Consider the following 21,107-nt stretch of genomic DNA (forward strand, 5'->3'; position numbering starts at 1 on the left):
CAGTCACCATTGTTAGCAAAGCGATTATCGCCAAGTGTGAACGTGCATCGTTTTGCTTTCAATTCTTGCTCTAAAGAGGTTAAGCAGCCTGTTAGTTGTTGATTTACAGAAGTCTGACAATAAGTCAATACTTAAATTTATAGCTCTAAAACCGGCAGTATATTTACAATGTGCAGCCGATATTTTTATGGGTAGGTACGCCGATATTTTTTCTGCCGATATTTCGATACTCTTTTCGATGCATCGAGAGCCGAAAACGATATTTTTCAACTAGCGATGTATGGGAATATCGATATTTTTAAAAATATCAACAGTCCTAGTAAATATGTTATATCGCATCCCTGCAATTAGTGCATTGTTCACATGAATATACAGCTTTTCACTCTCATACGATCAACCGTTAAGGACTTCCGTGCTGATAAAATATTTAATTAGCAAACCCACGTAACATCGCATTTACTTTGAGGTGCACCAAGTGTGGACCGTTCTGTGATATAAACTTCGTCTCTCAGTTATCGGGAGCTGCTTCAGATGACGCTTGTTTGGTACTAAGATAATAAAAGCTAATGCACTTCCTGTATTTCTATTTTTTCGCTTCTGAGATCCCAAGCGCTTGCTTTCAGTAATGCTATTTCCTGCTAGTGACTTACGATATTTAGGAACATTGTCTTCTATTAACACGATCTTTTATCCAGTTCTGAGTACTTGAAACATATAACTAAAAATTCATCAATTTCTTTCAAATTTTATTTAAACATATGCATGGTTTTACATATATGGGAGGGGTTACCTTATTGTCCGCCATGTTCTCAGCAGAGTGTTTCTGTAATTGGTACACCCACGGTTCAAGCAAATACAGTATCGGACTACTGTCATTGTCTTGGTAGCAGCTATAAATACATTGAGAAACCGAATCAATTTGTCAGCTACATGGTAATATCAGTTCTGAAGCATGTGTATTTTCCCTAGGTCACGTAAGACTTCAGGAGTTTGTTCATGCTGCATAAACACGGATTTTAGTATGACACACAAAGTATTCCTACGAGTATCAATGTGCTGCTTTAATGTAAACTGCAAAAGTGACTCTTTCATAAGGCCCCTGCTTTTTGAATACGTTACGGTATATTTCATTGCTTCCAACGACGCTTAGACGTTAGGACAATATTCCTGCAACCACTAACCTTCAACGGCGTGGCGTAGAACAGTGCTAAGAGAGTAGATGTTACTCGGAAGACGCATTAGTTCTCATGTGCCTTTTTCACATTTGCACCTTGGTCAGTAAAGAAGTAACCCTCGGAAATTGGCTTGTAAAAGTCCGTAATTTACTCATGTTAGTTTCAGTTTCTCACTGTATTTTCGTTGCACTTACCTCTATATCAGGCGGCAACTGCAATAAATCGGACTCGATTCTTTCACTGCAACCCTCGCGAAACTGAATGCGTAGTAAGAGTCAAATAATACGTTTTTGTGTGCGCGTCTGTCCATATGTCAGTTGGGCGTGCGCACGCACCATTCTTCATATTCTGCAACACTTGTGGTAACATAGCCATACAGCACTTGCCTGAAATTTTGTTTATGTCTCGAGAAATTTTTGAAGGGTAAGGAACCACGTTTCTTGCACTCGCAGTGGGGTACTGTGCTCTTATTTATAGTAGTATCTGTGCAAGGTAGACCTTGAAAGTCTTCTCCAATATGTGCACTCAATGGCCGGAAATCTTTTGCACACACACTCCTCCAGGACAATGGACCGTGCCCACTCACGCCAGAAGGTTGTTACTACTGGTGACATAACTATTAGGAGAAGCTTTGAAGGTATTCCGATGTCGCAACAGTGTAATAGTTCTGCCATCCCGGAAAGCTAATAACTTACAACAGCCACTACACTCTGCAAAACCTACAGATCTATTTTGATTGTTTACAACGAATGGAAAATTTTGCCATTCCATGCTATCTCCTGCTTTCTTCAGACGAGTATGGGTTCCCTCGTCCGGTTCCATGGAAACTGCTTTGTTCCCTCACTCACACTTTCTAATACTCGGTAGGATTCTTGGCGTCTGATATGTATTTCAGAAGTAATAATGTACAACCCAAAGCGCTATCAGGGACACCAAACCAACTGCGACTTGTTTGCCACCTGATCACTTCATGTCTTGCGCTGACTGGCTTGGCTCTGAGCAATATGCGACTTAACTTCTGAGGTCATCAGTCGACTAGAACTTATAACTAATTAAACCTAACTAACCTAAGGACATCACACACATCCATGCTCGAGGCAGGATTCGAACCTGCGACCGTAGCGGTCGCTCGGTTCCAGACTGTAGCGCCTAGAACCGCACGGCCACTCCGGCCGGCTGTCTTGCGCTGAAGTGTCTGCTTAGGGCTGCACTGCCCGTAAACAGCGCTGTCTGTTGCATCGACTCATGTTGACTCTGCGGGTCGGTCAGGTACCCCAACGAGCGGCGGACCCAGATGCGCATCGCGGTTCGCCAACTCTGCTCCCGATACAGCAGAGCTCCACTGTTCCCCCGCGGGAGCAACAGAACAGAACGCTCGGCCGCAGGCGGCCTCGTGGGGGTAAATGTGGCGGAATGCACGGCTCTGGTCGAAATGCCTGTAGTCCAGCTTGTCCCACTCTCCTACAGAGGTCCTACTGTGGTCAAATACTGTGTGGGGAGCGTTCCTGCGACGTGCATTTCAAATTTAATTGGTCAATCCGGTTTATGTCAGTGAATCATATCATTGGATCGATTACTCCCTCGTGGTAGAAGCTATTCATGAGTTAAGCTTTGTGTGCTCGAGCAAGGTCGTCTAGAATACATTCGAGGAACCTGTCCCGCTACTATACAACCCTCGAACGCCGATGAGAGGCGTGACATCAGCACAGGTAAATCAACCTCTGTATGCCTACTCTGCAATACACAGAAACTTCATCGAACAACATTCACGTTATTTGTCTTATGTTCCAGTCTCGAGTAACATGTTGGGAAAACGAACACTTAAATGTGTTAGTGCAAACACCGATTACTCTTATTTTATAGCATCTACATCTACAGGGATACTCTGAAAATCACATTTAAGTACCTGGCAAAGAGTCCATCGAACCACTTTCACAATTCTCTATTATTCCAATCTTGTATAGCGCGCGGAAAGAACGAACACCTATATATTTCCGTACGAGCTCTGATTTCTCTTATTTTATCGTAGTGATCGATTTTCCCTATGTAGATCGGTGTCAACAAAATATTTTCACATTCGGAAGAGAAAGTTGGTGATTGAAATTTTGTGAGAAGATTCCATCGGAACGAAAAACGCCATTCTTTTAATGATGTCCAGCCCAAATCCTGTATCACTTCTGTGACACTCTCTCCCATGTTTCCCGATAATACAAAACGTGCTGCCTTCCTTGAACTTTTTCGATGTACTCCGTCAGTCCTATCTGGCAAGGATCCCACACAGCGCAGCAGTATTCTAAAAGTGGACAGACAAGGGTAGTGTAGTTAGTCTCCTTAGTAGATCTGTTACATTTTCTAAGTGTCCTGCCAATAATACGCAGTCTTTGGTTAGCCTCCCCCACAACGTTTTCTATGTGCTCCTTCCAATTTAAGTTGTGCGTAGTTGTAATACCTAGGCATTTAGTTGAATTTACGGCTTTTGGATTACACTGGTTCATCGTGTAACCGAAGTTTAATGAATTACTTTTAGCACTCACGTGGATGACCTCACACTTTTCGTTATTTAGGGTCAACTGCCACTTTTCGCACCATTCAGATATCTTTTCTAAACCGTTTTGCAATTCGTTTTGATCTTCTGATGACTTTATTAGTCGATAAACGACAGCGTCATCTGCAAACAACCTAAGACGGCTGCTCAGATTGGAACAGCAAAGGGCCTATAACACTAACTTGCGGAACGCCAGAAATCACTTCTGTTTAACTCGATGACTTTCCGTCAATTACTACGAACTGTGACGTCTCTGACAGGAAATCACAAATACAGTCGCATGACTGAGACGATATTCCATGAGCACGCAATTTCACTACAAGCTGCTTGTGTGGTACAGTGTCAAAAACTTTCCGGAAATACAAAAATACGGAATCGATCTGAAATCCCTTGTCAATAGCACTCAACACTTCATATGAATAAAGAGCCAGTTGTGTTTCACAGGAACGATGTTTTCTAAACCCATGTTGACTGTGTAACAATAGACAGTTTTCTTCTAAGTAATGGTCAATTTTCCCCAAGTAGGTGGATGTCGAGAAAATACACTCATCATCATCATCATCATCATCAAGACTGATTATGCCTTTCAGCGTTCAGTCTGGAGCATAGTACCCCTTATAAAATTGCTCCATGATCCCCTATTGAGTGCTAACATTGGTGCCTCTTCTGATGTTAAGCCTATTACTTCAAAATCATTCTTAACCGAATCCAGGTACCTTCTCCTTGGTCTACCCTACTCCTCCTATCCTCTACTGCTGAACCCATGAGTCTCTTGCTTCTCCCATGCGTGTAACATGACCCCACCATCTAAGCCTGTTCGCCCTGACCGCTACATCTATAGAGTTCATTCCCAGTTTTTCTTTGATTTCCTCATTGTGGACACCCTCCTGCCATTGTTCCCATCTACTAGTACCTGCAATCGTCCTAACTACTTTCATATCCGTAACCTCAACCTTATTGATAAGGTAACCTGAATCCACCCAGCTTTCGCTCCCATACAACAAAGTTGGTCGAAAGATTGAACGGTGCACAGATAACTTAGTCTTGGTACTGACTTCCTTCTTGCAGAAGAGAGTAGATCGTAGCTGAGCGCTCACAGCATTAGCTTTGCTACACCTCGCTTCCAGTTCTTTCACTATGTTGCCATCCTGTGAGAATATGCATCCTAAGTATTTGAAACCGTCCACCTGTTCTAACTTTGTTCTTCCTGTTTGGCACTCAATCCGTTTATATCTCTTTCACACTGACATTACTTTCGTTTTGGAGATGCTAATCTTCATACCATAGTCCTTACATTTCTGATCTAGCTCTGAAATATTACTTAGCAAACTTTCAATCGAATCTTCCACCACAACTAAGTCATCCGCATATGCGAGACTGCTTATTTTGTGTTCACATATCTTAATCTCACCCAGCCAGTCTATTGTTTTCAACATATGATCCATAAATAATATGAAAAACAGTGCAGACAGGTTGCAGCCTTGTCTTACCCCTGAAATTACTCTGAACCATGAACTCAATTTACCGTCAACTCTAACTGCTGCCTGACTATCTATGTAAATACCTTTAATTGCTTGCAAAAGTTTGCCTCTTATTCCATAACCTAGTTGAACAGACAATAACTTCCTCCTAGGAACCCGGTCATATGCCTTTTCTAGATCTATAAAGCATAGATACAATTCCCTGTTCTACTCGTAACACTTCTCCATTATTTGGCCTAAGCTAAGGATCTGGTCCTGACAACCTCTAAGAGGCCTGAACCCACACTGATTTTCATCCAATTTGTCCTCAACTAATACTCTCACTTTCCTTCCAAAATACACTATCGGAAAAAAATAGTACACTCTTATGGAGCTTTTCAGTTCACTCAAGATTTATTGTAGCAACAATGCATATGGAGAATATGAAAGTATTACATTTGCAGATCAATAGCACAAGAGGTTCTGAGGTAATAGATACCGCCCCACGCTGAAAAGCCCACATTAGTACGTGGTGTAGCCTCCATGCAATGCAGATGTAAACTCTGGCATCAATTCGTTCATAAAAATGGCGGATACTGTACTGGGATATGTTACTCCAAACCTGCTCGACCTGTTCACGTAGTTCTGTAAGAGTTGTTGGTTGACAAGTCGCACGAGTCAATTCTCGTCCCATCATATCCCACATGCGCTAGATTAGAGACACGTCCGGAGATCGTACGGGCCAGGGAAGTTGTTGCACGTCTTACAGAGCACGTTGATTTTCATATGCAGTGTGCGGGCGAGCACTATCTTTATGGAACAATAAATTACGTTACTGTGGTAAGAACGGCAAAAGAATGAGTTTACCAAAATTCTGCACGTACCGAGTGCTGGTTAGCATTCCCTCCAGAAACACCAAACGTGGACGAGAGTTGTAGCTTATTGCGCTCCAGACCATAAGGCATCGTGTGTGGCCAGCGTGCCTTGGACGAGTGTACTCTACGAGTCAGCGCTCACCAGGTCTGTATCGTATGGTCAAACGACCATCACTTGATTGCATTCAGAATCTACACTACTGGCCATTAAAATTGCTACACCACAAAGATGACGTGCTACAGACGCGAAATTTAACCGACAGGAAGAAGATGCTGTGATACGCAAATGATTAGCTTTTCAGATCCTTCACACAAGGTTGGCGCCGGTGGCGACACCTATAACTTGCTGACATGAGGAAACTTTCCATCCGATTTCCCATACACAAACAGTAGTTGACCGGCGTTGCCTGGTGAAACGTTGTTGTGATGCCTCGTGTAAGAAGGAGAAATGCGTACCATCATGTTTCCGACTTTGATAAAGATCGGATTGTAGCCTGTCGCGATTGTTGTTTATCGTATCGCGACATTGCTGTTCTCGTTGGTGGAGATCCAAGGACTGTTAGCAGAATATGGAATCGGTGGGTTCAGGAGGGTAATACGGAACGCCGTGCTGGATCCCAACGGCCTCGTATCACTAGCAGTCGAGATGACAGGCATCTTATCCGCATGGCTGCAACGGATCGTGCAGCCACGTCTCGATTTCTGAGTCAACAGATGGGGACGTTTGAAAGACAACAACCATCTGCACGAACAGCTCGACGACGTTTGCAGCAGCATGGACTATCAGCTCGGAGACCAAGGCTGCGGTTACCCTTAACGCTGCATCACAGACGGGAGCGCCTACGATGGTGTACTCAACGACGAACCTGGGTGTCCGAATGGCAAAACGTCATTTTTTCGGATGAATCCAGGTTCTGTTTACAGCATCATGCTGGTCGCATCCGTGTTTGGCGACATCTCGATAAACGCACATTGGAATCGTGTATTCGTCATCGCCATACTGGCGTATCACCCGGCGTGATGGTATGGGGTGCCATTGGTTACACGTCTCCGTCACCTCTTGTTCCCATTGGCGGAACTTTGAACAGTGGACGTTACATTTCACATGTGTTACGACCTGTGGCTCTACCCTTCATTCGATCCCTGCGAAACCGTACTTTTCAGCAGGATAATGCACGACCGCATGTTGCAGGTCCTGTACGGGCCTTTCGGGATACAGAAAATGTTCGACTGCAGCCCTGGCCAGCACATTCTCCAGATCTGTCACCAACTGAAAACGTCTGGTCAATGGTAGCCGAGCAACTGGCTCGTCACAATACACCAGTCACTACTCTTAATGAACTGTGGTATCGTGTTGAAGCTTCATGGGCAACTGTAGCTGTACACGCCATCCAAGCTATGTTTGACTCAATGCCCAGGCGTATCAAGGCCGTTATTACGGCCAGAGGTGGTTGTTCTGGGGACTGATTTTTCAGGATCTATGCACCCAAATTGCGTGAAAATGTAATCACATGTCAGTTCTAATATAATATATTTGTCCAATGAATACCCGTTTATCATCTGCATTTCTTCTTGGTGTAGCAATTTTAATGGCCAGTAGTGTACTTTCCTCGCTGGTGATCACAGTGCGCCATTCCACCGTCCAAGTGATCCTCTCACTGCACCAGCATGTCGATGCTATGCTGAGGGTGGTAGACTTGCTAGAGATGTGCTTGCCCATAGTTCCATTGCTTAAAACTGGTTTGCAACAATTCGTGTTGACACCTCTGGGCTCACAAGCCATATTATCTACGGTGTGGTAGGTGTGCGATCTGCCACTGCTACAATTACAATACGAAGATTCTGGCGGTCGTCTGTCCTGTGTGGGCGTCCAGAAACTCATCTAAATGTTCGGGAATGTTCTCGTGACCACTGATACCAGCAGGGTAGCATTCATCTCACGCTAGGTAAGCAGAACCCTACGTCATAGTGACGTAAGGTTATGTCATCGTGACGTTAATAAACCTAAATCGACTTCATGAGTACATATATCGATCTTTGCAGTTGTACGTCAGAGGTTGCACGGTAACGTGAAAGCTATATGGAAGTATATGTGTAGAAACGAAGTTAAAGCAGTTGTGTGATATGTTCAGCCCAGTTGAATTAGTTATTAAGCTGGAATCCCAACAGTTTTGGATGTTATTGTGTGTTTCTTGAACATAATGAATATCTGAAGGAAGGAACCATAACGAAAGAAAAAAATAAACGCTTGCAGTCATTTTTTTAAATCCAATGAATCGTCCATGAAACATGTGGACAAAAACGTGAAATAATTCGTTATTAAGCTGGAATCCAAAGAATTTGGGATATTATTGCGTATTTCAAAAACATAACGAAAGTCAAGAAAAGTTTGAAGTCATTTTTAAGAAATCCCATGAATCGTGCATGATTGTGTAGACAGAAACGTGAAATAATTAATTATTAAGCTCTAATCCCAAGAATGTGGGATGTTATTGTGTGTTTCATGAACATAACGAATATGTGAACGAAGGAACCATAACCAAAACGAAAGTAAAAAAAAGCGATTAATAATTTTTAAAAAAGTCCGATTAATTGTCCATAAATAATGTGGACAGAAACGTGAAATAGGGAGAAATCGAAGTATTTCGTATTTTTATAAAAGCCAATGGATTGTACATAATGCTTCTGGGCAGAAACGTTCAACCGAAAAATTAATGTGACCATAAAGGTAATTCCGAATTTGCTGGAATTATAATTTTGCCTTCATGTTGCAGATCAACTCAGAAAATTTTGCTCTTCAGAGATAAATTATTGCTGATGATTATAATGTAACCTGTTTATAACACATGTCATCATTTTTCTTTATACGCTTTATGGTGTCAAAAAATGATATGTCGCCTATAATTGTTACCCGCATTTTAATATTGAAGCAGTATCAACTATAAAAAAAGTAAGTTTCCTAGTAGTTGCCAAATGATGTTGAACACTGACTGTTACAATGGGTGAGCTACTTGACAAAGTAATCTCAACACCCCACCGTTTTTAGCAACGCTAAGTGATGTTTCATATGCGATGGTGGAATACCGTGTTTGTTTATTCACTCAATAGACATGGTATAAATTTCGGAGGTGTTTGGCATAATTACTGTAGCTATTTCCGTATTGCCTAAGAGTCATACAAAAAGTAGCTGAAAATGGTAACAGCACTCTCCGCTTTCATTTGCTTAAAATGCTGGTAAATGTGACTTGTATATCACTGTATTTCCACAGTATACAACGTATAAAGAAAAATAATGACGTGTGTTATAAACAGGTCAGTATGTTATAATTACCAGCAATAATTTATTTCTGAGGAGCAAAAGTGTCTGCGTTGATCCACAATATGAAGAAAAATTAAAATTCCAGCAACATTCAGAATTATCTTTGGAACCACATTAATTTCTCGGTTTAACGTTTCTGCCCAGAAGAATTATGTACAATCTACTGGCTTTTATAAAAATACGAAACACTTTAATTTCTCTCATTTCACGTTTCTAGCCAGATGATTTATACGTAATTAATCGGATTTTTTAAAAAAACATTAGTAGACAATATTTTTGACTTTCGTTATTGTTGTGGTTCCTTCGTTCAGACATTCATTATATTCAAGAAACACAATAACATCCAAAATGGTTGGGATTATATTCAACTGGGATGAACATACCACACAACTTCTGTCACTTTGTTTGTACACGTCTGTTTACATTACCTTTCACGTTATCAGTAAAACATCTATGGTACAACTGCGAAGATCGATATACGTACTCACGTAGTCGATTTTGTTATTCACGTCTCGATGACGTAGCGTTACGTCAATATGACGTAGGGTGCTCGTCACCTAGCGTGAGGTGAATGCTACCCATACCAGCATCTTTGCACAAATGTCGCAGAGCGTCCTAATTGTGTGGCAGTTCTTCGGAAAGACCATCCCGCCATTCAACGGTCACAATTTGAACCCTTTCAAATTCCCTCAGTTGGCTGTACGAGTGTGTCTTCGTGGCATGGTTGCCCGCTTGCTTCACAGGACTTAACACCACACTGAGCCTTCTGGCTGTGAGCATTCCCTAAGGGCAGACACAGGTGGTGCTCTGCTAGCTAAGGCACTACGCTGTTGGCAGGCGACTTTTAAACAATTATCAGTACTCCTACTATACCGTCGGTGGCATATCGTGTCATCAGATTATAAACGAAGTCCTCTTTCCAACTTTACTATTTTTTTCCGCAGTGTATTTTCGCATTCGGAGAAGAAAGTTGGTGACTTAAATCTCACGAAAAGATTTCCCCTCAGCGAAGAACATCCCTGTTTTCATTATTGTGGCTCCAACTTACTTACCATATCCATGACGTTGTTTTCCATACTCAGCGTCAACACCACACAAGCTGCCATTCTTTGAACAATTTCGATGTCCTGCGTCAATCCTATCTCGTAAGGATCCCCTAGCGGAGAGAAACACTCCAGAAAAGAATGGAAAAGCAAAATGTAGACAGTCTCATTTGTACATCTTTCGCCTCTTCTAAGTGTTCCGTCAACGAAACGCAATCTTTGGTTCGCCTCCCTCAGAAAATTTACTGTGTAGTGGTTAATGGTTCCAATAAAAAGTTATTTGCAACTTTAGTTCCTAGGTACGTAGTTGAACTGACAGCCTTTAATATGTGTGATTTATCATACCAGCCCGAAACGTGATTAACCCACTTCAGTGCTTCATGCCTGAAACGTGTACTGTCTCGAGTCACCAACTACGACAAGCTTGAAAGTAAAATCTGCATTGCACTTCAAATAAAATATCACTTTTTTAGCAATACTATAGATATTTCGATGGTAGCGCTGGTAGAATGACGTGTTTTATTGCGTATCTTATTTCCGCATTGTTAAATCAGGGGCAGCAATAATATATTCTAATACTTCATAACTCATGTTCGAATTTTTCCATTTTTAATACTGAAACATTGTTTTCGCTTTGATCACTTGGTAACTTACTCCGTTGACCTTCATTGAACACTTGTAAAATTAACCATTCTTTCACATCCTAAACCTGCACAAAATGTCATTCTTCATTCACAAAAACTTCCAACAATTACAACTCCGAAGAATCTGAGTAAAGCATGTCTGACTTCTTCCTCACCAATAACAAACTGCAGCTGACACACACACACACACACGCCATAATGGCGCGAGCACAAGTCCAAAGACAATCTTGCAAGAAGATACGTATTTGAATACTTGCATCGAAACAAATGCTCTCGGATATTTTCGATATAGTCAAAAAATTTTGTGTTCATGGAATAATTTATTCCACTAGAATATTTTTAAATTTCAGTATATTTTGCGTCATTTTACTTTTTTATTGAAACTGAATGTTAAGATACATCGGGATGATTAGCTTTCTGGAGTGCACATATTCATGCATAAAAAGCATAACAAATTTTTTCATAAATATAAGAAAGGATAAACAAATAGTAACAACGGCTAACTGCAATGATAAAACTAACTCCCCAGAAAAACAGCGAATAGCGCACAAACGACCTAAGGCCGTGTCGGACGCTTCATAAATAGTGAGACCGGCGCCTATCGATTCAATTTGTAGAACACAAATAGCCCATGAGCGTTACGGTTATTATCTTGTCTCCCTACTTTTCTCCACGATCATCAAGTGTTAAATATATCCTGGAGACATCCGTGACGAGAACCCCGTAACAATGATTCAGGTTCCAACTCAAGTATTGCCAAACGCTTGTGCTAGAGGCAGGGGCTTTGTTCATAATTGAGTCTGTGGAGATGTTTGCTTTGTGTCTGAGTCGCCACATCCCCTAGATGCCTACAAAAATTCAACTCGCCGTCCTGCGGCATTCGCCTCTGCTTATCTACTAGCCATAATTTGTAAATTTGTAGGGAGTGCTCATCAGCTGGCGTTGTTGACCATAGCGACCGGATTTATTACGAAACACTCGTTCGATCAATACTTGAATACTGCTCGTCGATCTGGGATGTAAACCACATAGCATTAATAAAGGAGATAAAGAACATCCAAAGAAGAACAGCGCGTTTCGTTAAAGGTTCATGTTGTAAGTTTGAAAACGTCACATAGACGATCATTCATTTCCAGTGACAGACGCTGCAAAAGAGACGTTCTGCAACAAGGTGTTGTCTGTTGTTAAAATTCCGAAATGTACGTTTCCAGAAGACTCGACCAACACGTTACTGGCTCCTACGTATATCTCGCGAAAAGACCACGAAAATAAAATTAGAGTGCTTCGGGCCCACATCGGAGGCTTACCGTAATCATTTTTACCGCGAACCATACGCGACTGAAACAGGAAAATGAGTAAGCGACACTGGTACACGCAATTGTTCCTGCCATACACCGAAATGTGGCTTGCGGTGTATAGACGTACATGTGGATGTAGACGTAGTTGCTCTAACGACGTCTGCGTGGTTTAAAAGCATTTCGCCTACTTGGTTCAAATGGCTCTGAGCACTATGGGACTCAACTACTGAGCTCATAAGTCCCCTAGAACTTAGAACTACTTAAACCTAACTAACCTAAGGACATCACACACATCCATGCCCGATTTCGCCTACTCTGTTTGTCAAAAATCATGTATCTCGTACAGAAACTTACTTTAAACTAGCTGTTCTCCGTCACGCGTTGCTGTGGCTGTCTGGTTAAAAGACAAAAGAAAGAAAAGAGAAAGCACACGTTTCTAACATGTACTGGAATTGAATATACGTCCTAGTCCCCTTCTTCTCATTGTCTCTGCCCCTCTCCTCCTCCCCCTCTTTTTATCAGTTTTCTCCTCCTTTGTCCTCTGTCAGTCATCTCCTCCCCCTCATTCTGTCCTTCACCTCTCCTATCCACCTTCTTCTACCCACTCTTTCTGCCAATCTCGTCCTTTCCGTTGTCGACGTCCATTTCCTCGTACCATTCTGTTTATTCCTCGTTGTCTCTGACATTGAGCCTTGTTCATCGTTATTGCAAATTCAGACTTTGTAGTGGTATTCTAAACATAAGCCGATAAAACCAATACATCTTTCCTCTTTGCTAACAACCTTTTAGTAACATTGTTTCCCCTTTAGGTACTTCATGTGTATATATATATATATATATATATATATATATATATATATATATATATATATATGCTATTTTCGTCCGAATGTTCACCAGAGTATTGTGTAAAAATTTGAAGTAATTCGGTCAAGAGCTTTTCAAGATTTTTGGTAACAACGCCGCCCCTTTATACATTACTTACTTATTATACACATTAAAAACGTGTGTATATAAAAACGAAGAAGTATTTGCATGCAATGTTTTGTCAAAATTTCAGAGCAATCAGTGAAGAACTTTCGAAGATTAAGATTTTCAACAAACGAAAATTTACGTTTTTATACACATTCCCCTATAGTTGATATATATATATATATATATATATATATATATATATATATATATATATATATTTGTGTGTGTGTGTGTATTACATGACATATGGTGCTCCGGCAGGTATATAAAATCTCGCGAGTATTCGAATGCACCGTTGTGTCAAAATCTGTAGGCTTTTAGTGAAGAAATTTCGGAGATCTGAGAATTTGAACAAATGAACATTTACCTTTTTATTTACATAGCAATACTAACTGGTACTCTTATTATCAGTTTCACAGTAGTGAGTAAGGAAATTGGTATTAAATAGCCCAAGGCATATTTACATCAAAGGAGGATAGCCTGAATGCATTTCTCTATTGCAAAAACTGAAGTATTGACAGAAAATAAAAACATACGTCTGAAAAGTTCTCTTGCACATTTCAGCCAACGCAGCTCTCACCCGGTTGCTGCCGGTCACAAAGGGAAGGACATTAGCGTGAAGCGCATGGAGTTATTAACTGCTCATGTTAAGAGGCGGGCAGTTCCGGATGGCGCCGTCCGTGAGATGCCAACCTTCCCCCTGCAGACACGTCCTACTTCAGCTGCTGGGTGCGCTGTACCACTTCATAAACGTCGTGCTCTGGGATACATACAGGTCAACGGTCCCTCAACAAACTGAGGAACCTCTCAGCATTGACATGTACATGTTTAACTTATTTATGACAATAAATAATTGTATTTATTATCTTGAGATCCATGTATGCATTTTGCCTTTAGAAACCATCACAGATTCTATAATTCGATAGAACTTTTCGATTAACGACCATCGTAACTTACGTAATTGTTTTACAGTTACAGTCTGAAAACATTTGTCGGAAAACATATCTATCTGGGCTAGTGTTAAATTCCACAAAATTTTTTTGTCCTGTCCTAGGTGCTCAAATTTGCCTTTCAGTAATTAGACAGATAAATATACGTCTCAATGAATCATTAAGGATGTACAATATAAAAAAACAACAAAAAATACATAATACTTAACGAAATTATGTGTGATACGTTAATGACCTTACCACAGATTCTAGGAGAAATAGTTCTCCAGTATGCCAAACATGTTCTCATTTAAAATTGTAAACCTTCTCACTCACATTCAAATATACACTGAAGAGCCAGAGAAACTGGTACACCTGCCTAATATAGTGTAGCTCAACCCCGAGCACACAGAAGTGCCGTAACACGACATGGCATGGACTCGACTAATCTCTGAAGTAGGAAATTGACACCATGAATATGAATCCTCCAAGGCTGTCCATAAATCAGTAAGAGTACGAGGCGGTGGAAATCTCTTCTGAACAGCATGTAGTAAGGCATCCCAGATATGCTCAATAATGTTCATGTCAGAGGAGTTTGGTGGCCAGCGGAAATGACTCACACAGGTGTTCCTGGAGCCACTCTGTAGCAATTCTGGACGTGTGGGGTGTCACATCGTCCTATTGGAATAGCCCAAGTCCGTCGGAATGCGTAAAGGACATGAATGGATGCAGGCGATCAGACAGGATGCTTACGTACGTGTCCCCTGTCAGAGTCGTATCTGGACGTATCAGGGGTCTCATATCACTTTAACTGCACATGACCCACACCATTACAGAGCCTCCACCAGCTTGAACAGTCCCCTGCTGACATGCAGCGTCCATGGATTCATGAGGTTGGCTCCATACCAGTACACGTCCATCCGCTCGATACAATTTGAAACGAGACTCGTCCGACCAGGCAACATGTTTCCAATCATCAGCAGACCAATGTTGGCGTTGACTGACCCAGGTGAGGCGTAAAGCTTTGTGTCGTGCTGTCATCAGGTGTACACGAGTGGGATGACGTTTCGTTGAATGTTTTGCATGGTGAAACTATTCACGGTACACTCGTTAGATGGTCGTACGGGAGAAACCGCCCTTCATCGCTACGTCGGAAATGCTGTGTCCCATCGCTCGTGCGCCGACTATAACACCACTTTCGAACTCACTTAAATCTTGATAACCTGCCATTGTAGCAGCAGTAACCAATCTAACAACTGCGCCAGACACTTGCTGTCTTATATAGGCGTTGCCGACGGCAGCGCCTTATTCTGTCATTTTTCGCATCGTCACTTTTTGCATCTGGTGTTACATAGCAGGTGAGAAAATTGTTCACTTTGTGTTCAAGGTCACCCTCCCTGTACCCTCACTTCTACACCCCTTCACTTCCCTTTACAGTTTTGCTCTCGGCGAATTTCCTTCTGTGAGAGGTAGAGGGGAGGGGGACGGAACCACATCTCCCTCAAGTAACAGGAATCAAGTTCCCTCCCTCCTCACTTTTTATTAATAAAATCTAATTGCCTCTCATTTGGTGTATGTACATCATAGTGAGAGAATGACCTACGGTACAACTGTCATCAGCAGGGACTAGACACTACTTCCATTCGAAACAGAAAGCAGAGGAAGTCTGTCAGATTTGAAAATAAATATTTGTGATTCAATTACTAGTAATAGTATAATTTTGAATGTATTTATTAATATATACTCTACTGTTTCGCGGCGGCATGTCTAACCAGAATATTATCGGTTTCATAAGCCTCGTGAATTCGCATAACATATTTGAACGTGAAGAGTTTGAAAGAGCACTGAAAGACCTAAGTCGAAACAAAGCCCTGGGAGCAGACAACACTCCATTATAACTACTGAGAGGCAGTCCTGACAAAACCCTACCATCTGGTGAGGAAGATGTATGAGACAGGCGAAATAATGGCTCTGAGCACTATGCGACTTAACTTCTGAGGTCATCAGTCGCCTAGAACTTAGAACTAATTAAACCTAACTAACCTAAGGACATCACATACATCTATGCCCGAGGCAAGATTCGAACCTGCGACCGTAGCGGTCGCTCGGCTCCAGACTGTAGCGCCTAGAACCGCACGGCCACTGCGGCCGGTACAGGCGAAATACCCTCAGACTTCAAGAAGAATATAATAATTCCAATCCCAAAGCAAGATGGTGTTGACAGATGTGAAAATGACCGAACTATCAGTTAAATAAGTCACGGCTGCAAAATACTAACGCGAATTCTTTACAGACGAATGGAAAAACTAGTAGAAGCCGACATCGGGGAAGATCAGTTTGGATTCCGTAGTAATGTTGGAACACGTGAGGCAATACTGACCTTACGACTTATCTTAGAAGATAGATTAAGGAAAGGCAAACCTACTTTTCTAGCATTTGTAGACTTAGGGAAAGCATTTGACAATGTTGCCTGGAATACTCTCTTTCAAATTCTGAAGGTGGTATTTGTCAAATACAGGGAGCGAAAGGCCATTTACAATTTGTACAGAAACTAGATGGCAGTTATAAGAGTCGAGGGGCATGAAAGGGGACCAGTGGTGGGGAAGGGAGTGAGACAGGGTTGTAGCTTATCCCCGACGTTATTCAATCTGTGTATTGATCAAACAGTAAAGGGAACAAAAGAAAAACTCAGATTAGGAGTTAAAATCCGTGGAGAAGAAATAAAAAATTTGAAGATTGTCGATGACGTTGTAATTCTGTCAGAGACAGCAAAGGACCTGGAAGAGCAGTTGAATGAAATGAATAGTGCCTTGAAAGAAGGATATAAGATGAACATCAAGAAAAGCAAAATGAGAATAATGGAATGTAGTTGAATTAGGTGATGCTGAGGGAATTAGATTAGGAAATGAGACACTTAAAGTAGTAAAGGAGTTTTGCTATTTGGGGAGCAAAATAATTGATGGTGGTCGAAGTAGAGAGGACATAAAATGTAGACTGGCAATGTGGAGGAAAGCGTTTCTAAAGAAGAGATATTTGAGTATAGGTTTAAGTGTCAGGAAGTCGTTTCTGGAAATATTTGTATGGAATGTAGCCATGTAGGGAACTGAAACATGGACGATGAATAGTTTAGACAAGAAGAGAATAGAAGCTTTCGAAATTTGGTGCTACAGAAGAATGCTGAAGATTAGATGGGTAGATCACGTAACTAATGACGAGGTACTGAATAGAATTGGGGAGCAGAGAAATTTGTGGCACAACCTGGCTAGAAGAAGGGATCGGTTGATAGGACATGTTCTGAGGCATCAAGGCATCACCAATTTAGTATTGGAGGGCAGCGTGGAGGGTAGAAATCGTAGAGGGAGACCAAGAGATGAATAAGCAGGTTAAGAAGGACATAGGTTGCAGGAGGTACTGGGAGATGATAAAGCTTGCACAGGATAGAGTAGCATGGAGAGCTGCATTAAACCAGTCTCTGGACTGGAGACCACAACGACAACAACATCCGAACTTTCGATTAGTATCCCCGCCATCGTCGCCAGGGGTAAAAACCGCTGACTACCGGGGCTGAAAGGGTCTTTTGGTTATGCAGACATGGTATGAAGGCTTTCACGACCGGATGACATATCTTCTGGTAAACCTTCCGGGATGTAAGTCGTGGTCCATGAAGAGTTTCATGGACCACGACCTTACATCCCGGAAGGTTTACCAGAAGATATGCAGAAATGACTGTAGCATCTGAGACCAATAAGACGGGGCCGAAACGGCACATGCAACGAAGATGACTTGTGTAGCTCATATCAGGCCCGACCCACCGCTGGACTGAGTGACGTTAAAGGACATAAGGGGCTAGCGCCATATTTGAAAACAGATGCTTCCGCCTCCCTACAAGTGTCAAGCATCTGCCTTTGCTTTCGTTCGATACAGAAAGCCCGCCCCATGACGAACTATGTGTGTACTCCTGGTCGCTATTAAAATTGTTGCTGTTTATTCTAATTTCAGCCAGCTCCTATATAATGGAACCTCTATATAATGAATCATTTGTCAAGACTCTCGTCTTTTCACATTGCAATTCGTGTTCACTTTACGTCACTGCTCACCTATGGCTGACTTGTCGAGCTTCACTCATTTAGTAAGTTACTTGATATAGCTGTGCGAATTGTTTGACCCATATAGCTGCTGTCGCATTTGCAAGGGACACCGAACACAATTGGCACACGAAGAGTTGCGTCATCTTTTACAGTACATAAAATATATCTTGGGGTGGGCCAGAACACTAGTCTCAGACAATACCTCTACAGCACATGTCCTAACTTGCCTCACAGGATGATAGGAAAGCAGTTGGCTTCGCCAATCTGCGACTCACTAGATATCCTTCGTTGGTGGCGCCTGAAACCGATTGCAATGTTGCCCTTGGGAGAACTATTCTCTCTGAGCTCATGTCTCAAATACCCTAACTCAGACTGTAGGTGGGCGTTGTCAGAAATGATCTTTGCTCTGTGTACTAACATATTCAGGACCGTCATCCACTCAACTTAAACACCCAAAAAAAGCAGCTTGCCATCCATCTCCAACTCGATCGTAAATTCAACCTTGTGATGGACGCTGTTCTTGTGATCAGTGAACTGTTGCATTTTCACCATGAGGCTGTATTAGGAAGGTGGTGTCAACATACCTTAGGAAGCAAGACAGATGCAGCACTGCTGAGTTCAGAGCCTGCTCCTCAGTGCCCCATGAAGAAATTCGCAACTACCGGAGACAGTAGTGATCCCACTGCTGTGTCATCCGTCATTTCAAAATATTTCTCATCATACAAGATGTACATTGTAGTTAGAACATGACGGAAAACTTGCATATTCCAGGTGGAAACTAATGGGCAAAAAACTGTAGCGTGTCTTGTACTGTCACCCTCACTGTGACACTTTTTAGAAGGGTACATACTTCAAATAAGAGGAACCTCGAGTGTTATAACAAAAAATTGGGTAGCAGAGAACTTGTTTCCTATCAGCTGAGAGCAGTGGGGGTGCCCTCTTCTCCTGGCAATTGGGAAAGGGTAATATGGGATAGGGGGGCGGGTGGGGAGTGGGGGAGGAAGTGAGGTGTGGGAGGGAAGGGGAAGAGGTGACCTTGAGTATAACTAGAACAATTATCTCAGCTGTAATCTGACACTGGATGCAACAGATACTGACATCTGTGATCTTCGCCAGAACTCTTCTTGCACTCCTACTAATGCGTTGAATATGTGCAGAAGTCAGATTTTAGCCAACACTCACGTTTTTGTTATTAACACTATAGACGTCAACTTATTCTAAGAAGTTCATCGGTAGAGTACAACTAGTAGGTAACCAGAAAGTCCTTTGCACTTCTCTTTAATTGAGCTATTTTTTCAGCCATTTGTCTTCTGACTGGTATGATGCGGCACCCACGAATTTCTCTCCTGTGCGAACCCTTTCATCTCAAATAGCCCTTGCACCCTACATCGTCATTTATTTGCTGAATGTTTTTCAGTCTCTGAATCCCCCTACAATATATGCCCTCTACAACTACCTGAAGTCTTAACACATGTCCTATCGTCCTGCCCTTTCTTTCAGTGTTCTCTGTATTCGCCGGTTCTGTGGAGAAGCTCCTCATTCCTTACCTTATCACGCTACTTCATTTTCAACATTCTTCTGTACAGCCAAACCTCAATGCTTCGATTTTTTTCTGTTCCGGTATTTCCACTGTCCATGACTCAATATCATGTTCTCGAAATCTACATTTTCAGAAATTGTATCTTGAAATTAGACTTGGTGGCCACAAGTGCCCTCTTTGCCTATGGTAGTCTGCTTTTTATGTTTTCTTTCTTTTTTTGTCCGTGATGTGTTATTTAGCTTAGGTAGCAGAATTCCTTAACTTCATCTACTTGACGATCACCAATTTCGATGTTAAGTCGGTCTCTACTGTCATTTCTGCTACTTCTCATTACATTTCGTTCTTATTTACTCATAATCCATAGTCTGTGTTCATTAGACTATTCATTCTATTCAACAGATCCCGTAATTATATATGTAGGCTTCCGCGGCCATAGTCACATTCAATAAAATTTTTCTGGGTTTGTGACCGCATTATCAATATATATATGAAACTACCGACGTTTCTGTCCCTATTGCAAGCGACCTTCATCGGGGTGTTTTCAAAACAAAAACGCCCTGAAGAAGGTCGCTTGCAATAGGGACCGAAACATCGGTAGTTTCATATTTATTGATAATGTGGTCACAAACCCAGAAAAATTTTATTGAAAGATCCTGCAAGTGATCTTCGCCTTCACTGAGGATAGCAATGTCTTCTGCGAATCTTTATCATGGATACCTGAATTTTAAGTCTGCTCTTGAGCCTTTCTTTTGTTTCCATCATTGCCTCTTCGATGTACAGATTGAATAGTAGGGGCAAAGACTACATCCCTGTCTTACATCCTTTTTAATTCGAGCACTTCGTACTTGGTCTTCCAGTCTTATTCCTCCCTCTTGGTTCTTGTGCATATTGTATATTACTCGTATTTTCTTATTCCTCTTTTTCGCAGATTTTCCCAACATTTTACGCAATTTTACACTGTCGAACGCTTTTTCCAGATCGATAAATCCTATGACCGAGTCTTGGTTTTTGTTCAGTCTTGCTTCAATTAACAAGCGCAACATCGGAAGTACCTTTCTGATGCATTTATCTTTCGTGAAACCAAGTTTTTCTTCATCTAACAGATCCTCAATTTTGTTCCATTTTCTGTGTATCTTTCTCGTCATCAATTTGAATGTGTGAGCTGTCAATTTGATTATGTCACAGTTTTCGCGTTTATCCGCCGATGTTAGCTTCA

At 41.7% G+C, this 21,107-nt stretch overlaps 1 protein-coding gene across 1 annotated transcript in view; it reads left to right on the forward strand.

The window, feature by feature from the left end:
* LOC124795430 (synaptic vesicle glycoprotein 2C-like) overlaps nucleotides 1-14,205 on the forward strand; it is a 188,059-nt gene extending 173,854 nt beyond the window's left edge. Inside the window, exon 12 of the mRNA XM_047259457.1 lies at nucleotides 13,899-14,205. Within this exon, the coding sequence (XP_047115413.1) occupies nucleotides 13,899-13,954 (56 nt within the window). The 3' untranslated portion in view covers nucleotides 13,955-14,205. The remainder of the gene's footprint in view (nucleotides 1-13,898) is intronic.
* The last annotated feature ends 6,902 nt before the right edge of the window (nucleotides 14,206-21,107 follow it).

This window comes from Schistocerca piceifrons, chromosome 4, assembly GCF_021461385.2.
Source record: "Schistocerca piceifrons isolate TAMUIC-IGC-003096 chromosome 4, iqSchPice1.1, whole genome shotgun sequence".
NCBI classification, from domain to species: Eukaryota; Metazoa; Arthropoda; class Insecta; order Orthoptera; family Acrididae; genus Schistocerca; species Schistocerca piceifrons.